Source organism: Macrosteles quadrilineatus, unplaced genomic scaffold (genome assembly GCF_028750875.1).
Source record: "Macrosteles quadrilineatus isolate MER2022 unplaced genomic scaffold, UCM_ALF_1.0 Scaffold_3__2_contigs__length_128488019, whole genome shotgun sequence".
In the NCBI taxonomy this organism is placed as follows: domain Eukaryota; kingdom Metazoa; phylum Arthropoda; class Insecta; order Hemiptera; family Cicadellidae; genus Macrosteles; species Macrosteles quadrilineatus.
In genome coordinates, this window is record NW_026542596.1 from 28772223 (window position 1) to 28784731 (window position 12509).

The 12509-nt window shown below is 34.5% G+C and overlaps 1 protein-coding gene across 1 annotated transcript in view; it reads right to left on the reverse strand.

Annotated features, from left to right (window-relative positions):
* Positions 1 to 206: 206 nt before the first annotated feature.
* The window catches only part of LOC128989064 (espin), a 94222-nt gene continuing 81919 nt past the window's right edge, over positions 207 to 12509 (reverse strand). Inside the window, exons 23-27 of the mRNA XM_054410920.1 lie at positions 10858 to 11177; positions 8414 to 8639; positions 6075 to 6256; positions 2862 to 3049; positions 207 to 2141 (exon numbers count right to left, since the gene is read on the reverse strand). Coding sequence (XP_054266895.1) covers positions 1907 to 2141; positions 2862 to 3049; positions 6075 to 6256; positions 8414 to 8639; positions 10858 to 11177 — 1151 coding nt within the window. The 3' untranslated portion in view covers positions 207 to 1906. The remainder of the gene's footprint in view (positions 2142 to 2861; positions 3050 to 6074; positions 6257 to 8413; positions 8640 to 10857; positions 11178 to 12509) is intronic.

The following is a 12509-nucleotide window of genomic DNA, read 5'->3' on the forward strand; positions in this document are numbered from 1 at the left end:
TGGAAGGTAGGTAATAAAATAGATGTTTTACAAAGAATACTGAATATTTATTGCACATGATTTTATGAGTTACAACACAACACAATATACAACTTTACATATTAAGTCTTACAAGACATTATTTTGCTTTTTACGGTACTTAATACCACCTAATTGGGCACATGTATAAGCCTTTGTGTATTGGGGCCTTTGTGTGTGTGTAAAGGCCCCTCTTAATTATGTGGTTCACCTAAAAGTAGTTACATCAGATTGGATTAGCTTCAAGTAGAACAAATCCTTCAACGTATAATCTAAAAATGCTAATTAACATGTTTAACTGACAAATACCAATTTGATCTACTTTAAGTTATCAAGATTCTTAAAAAGCATTTACTTCCATTGTAAACTATTTGCTTTGATCACGTATTGTATTGTAAATAAAAATTATGTTATATCCTAAAAATGTTGGCAATTATTTCGTAAAATGGCAAAATTTAACATCTTAAAACCTACAAAGTAGTGTTCCCATACTCTTAACAGGGGTCAGATGTGTATGGATGTGTTAAACTTTCAAAAGTTCACTTATCAAGCAAATATGTAATTAAAGTGAAAAACTATCAAATTCTGAGGAATATAGGCCTACCATACATATGTGATAAATTGATAATGTTAACAAAATAAATAAATGGGTTAATTAATAGAAAGAAAAGCCTTTTGGTTACTATTCAAATCCTGAGTGACAGAAAGGAAGATGGATTTGATCGTGAATTGTTATATTTTATGTTAAAAATGTACTATAATATTCTCAATCCAGTAGACTTCCTTTGCTGTTATGTTTAGTTTGTCACAACGTATTTGTCTAATACTGTTCAACAATACTAACATGATATTTCTCTTTATTTTCAGTTTAATAATAGTTTGTAGTCTAAAACATATTTAGAATTTTTTATTAAATTCTGATATTTCTAACAAGGGTCATATTTCTAGGTTTTCAGACTAGAGGTAGGGGAAGTCTACTGAAATTACATTCAATGAATTCTACAGTACTCAAAACTTTTCACAGCACACATTATATTTGTATTTACACTCTACTAGCAAATAAAATATTTATTAGAATTCTGGGTACGGAAGTCACTTTATTTCTGTATACCACCAATATACAACAAGTAAAGTGATTCTTGGGCGCTGTTTTATTTTAGCATTTCAGGAGTGCTAAATTAAATGTTCAATAACTGGATTGGCTTGATAACGTCAGTAAAATGTTAAATGAGTACATCAAATTTTATTTAGATTTGTTTCTTGAAGAAATTACATTTAATATCGACTGCAGATTCTTAGGCATAATCTGGGAATTCTCTTTCAACTCGTATCTTTTCCATATCAACATTATTTTGCAAAGTATAAACAAATTTGCCAATTAAGATTGCATAAAAGATTTATATTTCATTGAAAATCCATGTAAATGCTTGAATTATTTAAAATCTAACCAAGCATTTTTATTGATCTGCGTTTTGAAATTCAAATATTTAATTTAAATTGCTACTCTCAATTTTTACAATTCTATCTTCTAACAATTGGTTTATATACCTAAACATTAAGTTTATGAGTTTGTTGACTCGTACCTTAGAAAATCATTTTCTCAACAGAAAATGCATCCTAAACGCTAGAAGCCCATTTAGAAACCATATTTACAAATATACAAACTATTTCAAGAAAGTCACAAAATGTTTGAGTGAGCAATACAAACATCATCTTTATAAGCCTGATGATGACCCTACAAAGGCAAAGGAAGTATGTACAATAGCGCTATCTACTGATACCTATCCTAACGTATGACTAACGAGTTTGATTACATAAATATAACGCGAGGGCACGAGTGTTTGGTGTATTTAGGAAGCATTGAGCATTTTTCATCAGGTATTTGTCCCTACTCCAGCAGGTTTAATGTGCTGTTGGTTTTCCTCAGCTGAGCTCTCCACGGCATGATTTGGATAGGTTCCTCATCCGTTATTGAAACAGCCTCCTTATGCACTGCAACAGGATTGTTGTTCTCCTTGTTCTCTTTTACTGATGTGTTCTCAATTATTTGGACTGTCTTTGGTTCAATAATTTGTGTTTTCTTTTCCTCTATGGTCGATGTTGGATAAATTGTTCCGTTTGACCTGAAATAAAGGTTTTTTTTCATTTATCTATTCAATAAGATTGATTGAATTTGCTAACTAGGATTAGCAACAAACTAAAACTAACCATTTTCCATTAAATCTAACATTTTTGAGAATGTATATGACAGACCATTAAAAAAATAATTTGTTATTACCATTATTGGATTTTGTAGATTCTGCATGTTATGTGTTAACTTAAAGCTGACACTAAACTTTTCTAAATTTGTTATTATTATCGAGTAGGAGTTCTTTAGTACAAAGAAGTTTTCTTTGTCCGAGAGACCACTGAGAGACCAACCATTTGATTAATAGATAGATTATAAATTCACCTTGTACACCATAAAGATTTGCATAATCACATAGGAATAAGCTATGTGTCAAGATTTGAACCCGTATTACTCATGGTTTTTAACATTTTTTTAAATGAAATTTATGTGAGAGTTTGATAAAATTTCTATAACTGAATTCTATGCAATTTATTATTTCCATTTTAAGACACGGCACTTTGAATATTTCTGTAATATATAATTGAAACCTATGAACACATAGAGAGAATTATTTTATTAGTTGCACTAAGATGGCTTTTGCACTTGGCCTAGGGCTTAGAAGATTATGACAACTGTCCATGGTGCTGTGGCACGAAGATTACCTCTCTCAATTACAAAGGACGACAATAAGATCAATGTTTCAACAAAACCCAAAATGTAAAAGTAGACTAACTTCTCGTCAGGTTTCTTGGCTTGAAGCAGCTGTCTCTTCCACGCAGGGATGGACTGCAGCCTCTTTTCTTCCGCTTGCCTTGCCAGTTCCTCTTCCATCTCTTTCCGCGCCTTCTCTGCCGCTTTCTTGGCCAACATTTGCCGCTTCCATGGAGGGATTGGGTTACCTGTAGCATCCTTCTCGGGTATCTGAGAATTTAAACAAATTTTACTAATATTTTTGTGACCTTGTCTTTTGTAATTTATGTATTACCAAATGACAATAAAGATATTATTATTATTACTAGAGGTCGTCCCGTGGTCAAGAATGTACTAACAGACTTCTCTATTTTCACCCCACACTGTAGGAAATTAAACATGTGACCGAAATTTCTTCAATTTGTTTTGATTTTCTGTTGTTATTTTTTATATTGTGTCGTTATTTTGTCACCATCATGGCAACCCATTAGACCCATGTTAATTTTTAGATATTTTAAATTCATTTTTTGTACTTATTTTTGAGGCTATTTTAATTTATACAGTAGACCCTCTCTTAACCGACCTCGTATTAACCGATAATCGGATTATCCGCCTTCCATCGTAAAATATCACAGTTTGTTTTAACCGACCTTGCTTTGAGAGCAGTTTGGCTTAACCGCCGCTTTCTTGGAATCTCGGCATTTCCGCTCCCATGCTGGGCGATGAGAACCGAACCAAAGGCTTATCTCCACAGGATGTGACTAAGAATAAATTATTTTGCATTGATCGCAAAAAATATAGCATATTGTCAGTTTGTCATTATCGTTTATAGTGCGAGCACATCCTGATCTGATTTGTTATCTGTGCGGCAAATTTATAAAATCGTAAAGTGCGTTACGATTTTGAGAACTGATTATCTTATCGCTAGAGTAAACAAACAATGCAACTTGTAGGAAGGGCAGGGAAGGGGGGTTAGAACTAAAGTTATTAAAATGGGATTTTTTATTAACTCTTGCCTAGTACTATAATCTATTCCACTTAAAGTAGGCCTATTTGACTTAACGGTGTTTAGTGTTTATTTATGACTTTTCTATCAATAGGAAAAAAGGAGATAAGAGTAGTTTATTTTATAAATAATAGAAGTATGACTTCAAAATAATGATTATATAATTCAAAATTAATAACACTTAATTATGTTATGATTTTAGGGATTGCCCGTTTTAACTGACCTTTTGAGTTATCCGACCTAGGTCTGGTCCCATTAGGGTCGGTTAAGAGGGGGTCTACTGTAAAGGGATTCTGCACATCTACAGGAAAATATATTTTTAACAGTATTCGTAGATTTTCCCTGCGATGAACACAAGCTGAGATAAAAGGTTTTAAAGAAACATGCTTGCCTATTAATATATAGATTACTGTGTATTAGCACTTGAACTTTAAGGCCTACCATAAACGTTCTGTCTCGGCCTCAAGGCTTGGTCTTAAGGCCAGCCATTAGCCAGGTCATCAATAGCTCAAATGAATGCGCTTTCATAACTGAATATTTTATATTTTAAGGCTAGAACGAACTGCAACCATCAATATAAACTGGAGATATAAGAAAAAAATCCTAAAACATGTTCAAAATACGAAAGGTTCATAAGAAATGTATGGGGAGAGTGAGAGTATTCATAAAAATGGGTTTCAGCATTGAAATCAGCGTGAAAATCTAGTCTTTAATAATGTGTCATAACAATATCATTTCATTTAAAAATATTTATTTATATCCAGTTTGGCAGATCCAAGATGGCGGCCAAAAACGTGTTCCCCATCAAAATTAAGTACTAAACACCCAATAAATATCGGCGGTGTTCTCAAGTCAGTTTCTCGAAAAATGTGCATAAAAAATGCATGTGGTAAACTTTAATTTAAATGTATCCAATGTTGGGAAAAGCCACCATTTTAATAATGATTTTAGGGGTTTTCCGTGCACCGATTTTGGCCAACTTTTAGTATGACCCTCTGCACAGCCAAGACTACAAATTACAGCCATAAAACGTTTTCTTTAATTTTTTTAACGATCCCTGTGTCTGTTTTTTTTAGTTTGCTTGTACAATTTAAAGTTTTTTCCACTTTTTTAATTTTCTCATATTTGCCGAAATAAATTTTGTTGGACAACCTTAGATTCGTGTTCAGCATCCCCAAAAGTTTACAGTGCAAGGAAGTCCACTTTGTAAGATGACTGGAGGAAAAAAATATTCTAATATTAATTTACTAGCCAAACTTCAGCCGAACTACAGTGTTTCAGCCGAACTACAGTGTTTTCAAGAGTTTGAAAGAACTTTTTATGAATTGACAAATTAGAGTTATAAATAATGGTTGCATTTTTGGTTGCATGTCCGACGATCAGCCTCAAGGAATCTCCACAAACTCTCAGTTCTTCCTTCAATCCAGGACTGTACAGTCCAAACCTCGAGGCTGGACTGAACGTGTTTGGTAGGCCTAATTTTCCGAGAGAAGTTGCACTCTAACCCTTTCAAAATTCCATAATCTATAGTAATGCATTTACTGTATCTATATACAAAGCCCAAAGTACCCATGAACTTTTGAGAAAACTACAAGTCACACCCCCATAAACCATATACTTAAAATGTTCGTCATGACGAGAACCCTTGCGCAAAACTATCCATTATTTTATAAATTTTCCTTTAAAGCTGTAATTCCTTTCTAAAGGGAACTTACCATATACCTAATGTTAAAAATACCTCAGCTGTACATATACTGTTAGTATTACTGTATTCTGTTTTGTTTATTTCAGCTTAACTTAACCAATCAATAATTTATTAATACTTATGAAGTCAAACGGGGTGAAGCCCGTGGGTAACAGCTAGTGTAAATAATAGGCTTTGTATTCACAATAGTGTGAATGTAAAATAATTTGTACTTTCATAAGATAAATCTTAATCTTAATACTTTTTACTATTTAAATTAAAATCATCATTTGGATTTATGTGGAGGGATATATCTGGAATAGAGACAGTGTGTTTCCATTCCTAAGAGTAAGATACCTACATTTGTGTTCTACGCTACCGCCTCAGGGCAATACAGCAAATGCAATTAGTGATCTGTGGGATTTTAACCTGACCCTTCAAAACAAAAATTCAGAGTTCAAACGACTAGAGCAGCTTTGCCCCTTTATTTCAAATCACGCTACCCTTGAGCCTATCACTTCAGAAAAGTAAAATGTAAGTTAAATGTATGTTAATTAATATAATACCTTTTCTACAAAACTGTCCACAGATAGTTGTTTATGAATTTCTGTAACTAATTCTTTTTCATGTTGTTCTTCCTGTTTCACTTTTTCAACTTTCATCTTTTTAATGCCTGTTATGTCCTTTGATTTCTTCAGTTCTTCTATTAAATCTTGTTTTTGGACTTGGAACGGGCTTTCAACTGTTCCTGAAACAGAGAGATCACTCCAAAACAGAAACTTATAATATAATATGTAATATTTGATGAATAAATCAACCATCGGATAAAGATGAATGAAGTGCCTTGGGGCCTCAACCCTCAACCTGCCCCTTCCGGATATACTGATTGACTTTAACAGTGGCTTTATACCTTTTCCTGTCAGAGTGATCCTTGGAGTCTGTTTAGGCTATTGGTTTCAACTCACAGATTCTTAACAGATTACGAGAATCACTCCAGCAGTAAAAGGTATTTAAACCACTATTACTTTTACTGTAAGTGATTTGGAGACTAAAACATACTGTTTGGAATAATTAAAAAGGAGTGTACAGTATAAGATTAATTTAAACTCATTAAGTTTGCATTTAACATTAGGTTGTGATCTATATTTTACTTGAATATTGAATACATTAGCCTGTCACACACAATACTTGAATACACTATACTGTCTACACACACTTGAATACACTAGCCTGTCACACACAATACTTGAATACACTAGCCTGTCACACACAATACTTGAATACACTAGCCTGTCACACACACAATACTTGAATACACTAGCCTGTCACACACAATACTTGAATACACTAGCCTTTCACACACACAATACTTGAATACACTAGCCTGTCACACACAATACTTGAATACACTAGCCTGTCACACACACAATACTTGAATACACTAGCCTGTCACACACAATACTTGAATACACTAGCCTTTCACACACACAATACTTGAATACACTAGCCTGTCACACACAATACTTGAATACACTAGCCTGTCACACACAATACTTGAATACACTAGCCTGTCTACATTTGAGCCCTCATTACTGACTTTGGTTTAGCCAACTTTTAAAACATTCCATACTGACCATCCCACTGTGATCCTAATTGACTTTGGACAAGGCAAGTTTGTTTTACAAAAATGTTTCTGGTACAGTAGAGTACCGCAAACTTTGCACTCGATAACCCGGCAGTCTGGATAACTCGGCCATCACCTGGCTCAGAAAATTTGTGATTTTTTGAGTCAGAGTTTAACATGGACTCAAGCCAGCTCAAATCAAATCATTCACAGCTCCTACAAAGTATTTGTTGTACTATATCTGATAACCTAATATTAACTTGTAATATAAATATAAATAAAAGAGATAGTTAATAAGCTTAAAAAATGTATTGTTCTTATTTTTAACCCTAGTTCCCAATAACCCGGCATTCCACAAACTCGACACCCTTCCAGTCCACATTACGCCGAGTTTGCGGGACTCTACTGTATTTGACAACACATATGTTTTAACTCTAATTTTGACTTGTTTAAAAATATTTTGAAGATCTAATTATTAAGGTTTTGGTTTCACATCAATGAAATGTGTAAACCATTGCACTTCACGCGAATATGCAATATTATCATGGCTTGATTTGAGGGACAACACGCTTAACTAACAGCATTCTAGGACTCTCACTCCTAAGGAAATATTTTTTAAGTTTCAAAGTATTTAAAGAAAGATTTACAAACAAATTCTCACGCTTTATATTGTTTTGCTAGGGGATTCACAATTAGCGGGTTGGCAAAGATTAGCTAACGTTGTAAATTTTATTTCCAGCCCCTCAAATTCTATGCACAATAACCTGTAGTCAACAAGCTGGATCTAGAGTTTGCTCTTACCCTTCAATCTATCACACCAAATTATCCAGTTGGCATAGAGCTTGGTTATGGTTGCAAATTTTGGATGGTTTGGATGGTTTCACATCAATGAAATGTGTAAACCATTGCACTTCACGCGAATATGCAATATTATCATGGCTTGATTTGAGGGACAACACGCTTAACTAACAGCATTCTAGGACTCTCACTCCTAAGGAAATATTTTTTAAGTTTCAAAGTATTTAAAGAAAGATTTACAAACAAATTCTCACGCTTTATATTGTTTTGCTAGGGGATTCACAATTAGCGGGTTGGCAAAGATTAGCTAACGTTGTAAATTTTATTTCCAGCCCCTCAAATTCTATGCACAATAACCTGTAGTCAACAAGCTGGATCTAGAGTTTGCTCTTACCCTTCAATCTATCACACCAAATTATCCAGTTGGCATAGAGCTTGGTTATGGTTGCAAATTTTGGATGGTTTAGTATACAAATGAAATACCTGTGAGTGATGTAAGAGGTGCAGACATAGTCTTGGAAAGCGTCTTGTTTGTGCGTCGCAGCTGAACACTGTTGATGTCTTGGATGCTGATTGTCCCCAGGGGCTGGTCCGCCTTCCTTGTGGAGTTGGGTGCGGGGACTGGGGCAACCGGGGGCAGTGGCGGTGGCGGCGGTGCAGCCGTCACACTCACTCCTACCACAGCACCCGTCTTGTCTTCTGTCTGCGACTAGAATGTTACAAGTTGTTACAGTGTCTTGTAAAAAAATAGTCTCGGAAAAACAATAAAGCACTCAAAAGAAGAAACATATAGAGAAAAAATTTAGAATTGAAAAGCAAGTAAAACTAAATTGGCCATAACTATTTTCAATTACAAATCTAATGAGCAATAATTAAAAGCCAGAGCAGAAAATAAACTAGCAGTGCACAATTGACATGTACAATGAACTATGGAGCTCCAAATAATCAATTTCTCTATTAACATTGATTAATAACTTGTAAACTGGTTTTGTTTTTAAACATTACCATGAATTCATAATTGATAACAGCACTCTCTTTGTCAGCTTAATTCAACTGCACTTATTTTCAGTGTAAAACTCTCTAAAACTTTAACCCTTCCGATATACTTCCGATGTATCGACAGTTTAAATAAACAAAGTATCTAAAAATTTTTTTTATAAAAAAATTTAAAAAATCAAGAATAGCATGCAAGAAATGTTTAAGATGGCTGATATTCAAAAGTTATATAATTTTTCTATAACATTGAAGAAACTGTTAAAAGTGCCCTGGTCCTGAGCAGTGCTTCATATACTATAGGGGAGGGTCGGTCTCTAAAGGGTTAATGTGGGTGTCCACTAAAGCTTGGTGGTACAGCTGGGTTTTGTCTCTGTAATCAAAGGTGTCTACTGTGTATGAGTGTCGAGAGTGTGATTTATAAATGTTTAATGCTGGTCACAGTTTGTTGGCCACAGTTTGTAGAGCATGGACTGGTCTGACCTTGGATAAACACTTTCACTCCCTCAGTAATTTGTTTTACTGTCACTGGTTTAAACACATAATTGGGGAATCAACATTTTTTCTCAAGTTGATTTTAGTCTCAGATAAGTTAGCAATGTGAAAAAAATTCATTTTTTATTGAGGTTAGGAATATTTCACGATTAGGTATAATGTTTAGATAATAAGTTTAAATTCGTAGAAATAGTTAAGCGGGAAAAGAATTTTAAGTTAAACTAGTATCTTTGGTGAGTCTTTATTAATGAAATAACATTGGTACCTGTATAAAGAGTAAAATTAAAATGATAAAAGATCTAATTAGAAGTTTGGACTCGCACAAGTTATCAAAGGTAAAGTTATAAATTTTGTTTATTATCAATAAATATAAGTTCACCGCTCTTAAAATATTGTACCCTTAAAACTTGGACCAGTATAAAATTTGATCTACAGGGTGTTTTTTTTAGTGTGCCACCATTGGGATCTCAGTAACTAATGATTTTACAGCAAACTTTAAATGGGAAACATTCCCTTGTTTTTAAAGAGGTTCAAAAATAATTAAATGAAATTTTTGTAAATGGGTGCCATTTTCCAATATGGCGGTCAACTTATGGAACACCCTATATTTGTTTTCGGATAGAACATGCAATTTAAAAACTTTTTTATTCTTGACATTTTTTCGATAAACCCACTCGTTTAGGAGTTACAGCCTATGGAAAAATTACTTCCGGTGTACATTTTACATAATGTAGCTCCTAAACAAGTAGGTTTATAGCGAAAATGTGAAGAGTAAATAATTCAAATAAGTCTTAAAATTGCATCCACATTCCATAAAGACCATAAAATACACAGTTTTCCACTTTTCAAGTTTGCCACCATTTTGGAAAATGGCCGCCATTTTTGAAATAATAGAATTAATATTTTTAACGAATTTTATGATATAAAATAGTTAATTAAAATAGTCAATTTTCACCCCGCGCTGTAAATAAAACATGTGATTGGAATTTCTTCCATTTGTTTTGATTTTCTGTTTTGTCACCCGGTTTTGTCAGTTATTGGTAACCCATAAGACTCATGTATTTTTTTTTATTCCAAATTAATTTGTTGAGCTTATTTTTTAGTCTATTTTAATTAATAAAGGGATTCTGCACATCCGCAGGAAAATATTCTTCATCTGATACCAACCAACCGGGTTCAGTAGTAGGGTATGGTCAGGCTAGCTGTTAAAAGTGTTGCAAAAGTTGTTTAGTATATAAAATAACATAACATTATCATTTATTATATTATATTTAATATTATAGATAAATATTCTATGGTATAATTTTACTAAAACAAAGGTCATTCTTATTTTTGTATTCTTTGAAGCAACGGGGCAAACATCCAGCTGGATTTAAATCAAAATTAATAAATTGAACATATAATCTATACAGCTATACAGTAATGTTAGTAAGACTCACCGTGTGTACAGCAGGCAATGAGTTATCCACTTTGACTGTAGTCGTCGCCGTCGCCGTGGCCGACACTGGGGTGTGAGGCACCGAGGTGGGCGAGGGTGCGAGGCCGCGGGACCCGAGGGCGCGCAGGTACTCCGAGGGTTTGATGAGTGAGTGTTCGTCGCCGTCACCGCTGCTGGGGAACTTGGGCGGGATGAACGGCAGAACCATCTGCTTGTTGACGAGGTTCGGGCCGTGCGGCGGCGGGGAAGTCGCACTCTCTGAGGATGGCACCACTGACACAACTGGCGCGCTCTCCGTCACTGCCACCGGTATCGTGGAGTCTGGAGAAAGTATACTGTAATTAGTGCTCGTTATACCCGATGTGCATGTAGGCTAGGCGATCACTGCCATTTTACTTTCCGCGAGCAAGCTTATCAGAGTGAATCACGTAGCCCAGATAGGGGCCACCCAATATCCCCCTCTACCAACACGCACGCTTGTGTGATGTCGGGTGGAAAATTAATTGTACATGTGTTAACTAGAGGCGTGTTAATTTATGGATGATTTGTTATATGTCTAGGTAAACTTGGATGGCCCTGCTGCTCTAGAATGAATACTGGCGAAGAATGTTGCACATTTGTCACTATGATTTTGGTATTAGGGGTGTTCTACGGAGGACGGTCCAACCCCTGGTCTTGTTGCTATACAACGTAGACTTTTTTAGGTTGCCTAATGACACATGCCACATGAGCCTAATAACTCAATCGGATGCTCTATAAGTTAGTTTGCAATAATGACTATTACGTCTGTTAAAATAATTTAAAATATTTTCCCTTTTGGTCTGTTCATACATTTTCTTCTATAGTTCGGCCGCTTAGAAAGCGACCTCCTCTATCATTGGTTTAGCATTAGCGCGCAGGTCGTTTTCTAAGCGGCCGAACTATAGTACTTTTTTTGCAGTTTAATGCATATTTTTCATTGTTTTTGTAAATAAGTTTAGAATTCATCCAACAATTTATTTCCCCTATCAGTGAGTTGTTTTAGCGAATTTTCCATATAGGGAATAGGCTACGTTATTACCGTAGTACTCATGGTGAGACTTGGACCGGGGACCGATTTACTTTTTCGTTTTGAGTTCGCGAGAGGCCAAAATCACCAGCCGTTAAAATTAATATATATACATAGGTATTATTATTTATTTAAGTGTCCGTTAGCACGATAACTCGAACAAAAATGATCCGATTTTGATGATGTTTGGTATAAACTGATGTAAACCTATGTTTATTCAAACGAGTTCGCTAACCTAAATGACTATGGGAACCATAGTTTATGGGGTAAAAATTGGTTATTCCCATCCCCCCCCCCCTAAAAACATAGAATTTCGCAATGTATTTCGAAACTATTTTCTAGAGATTAAAAAAACAAATAATTTAGTATGTTGAATCGTTATTATGCGCCTATAATGACTATGAAGAAAATTCCAAAAAGTTGTTAAAATTCTCCTGTTATTCTTATGGAGAATAATAATAAACGATTGTAATTTGTTTGTTTATGAACATATTTTGATCAATTTTGGAAATCAGGCAAATGAAAAATCAAGAAGCATTAGCTCTTGATAGTACTGTATTAAGGTTCTAAAAATTAGTTAACACTGTATTGCGTGGCTGTAATAG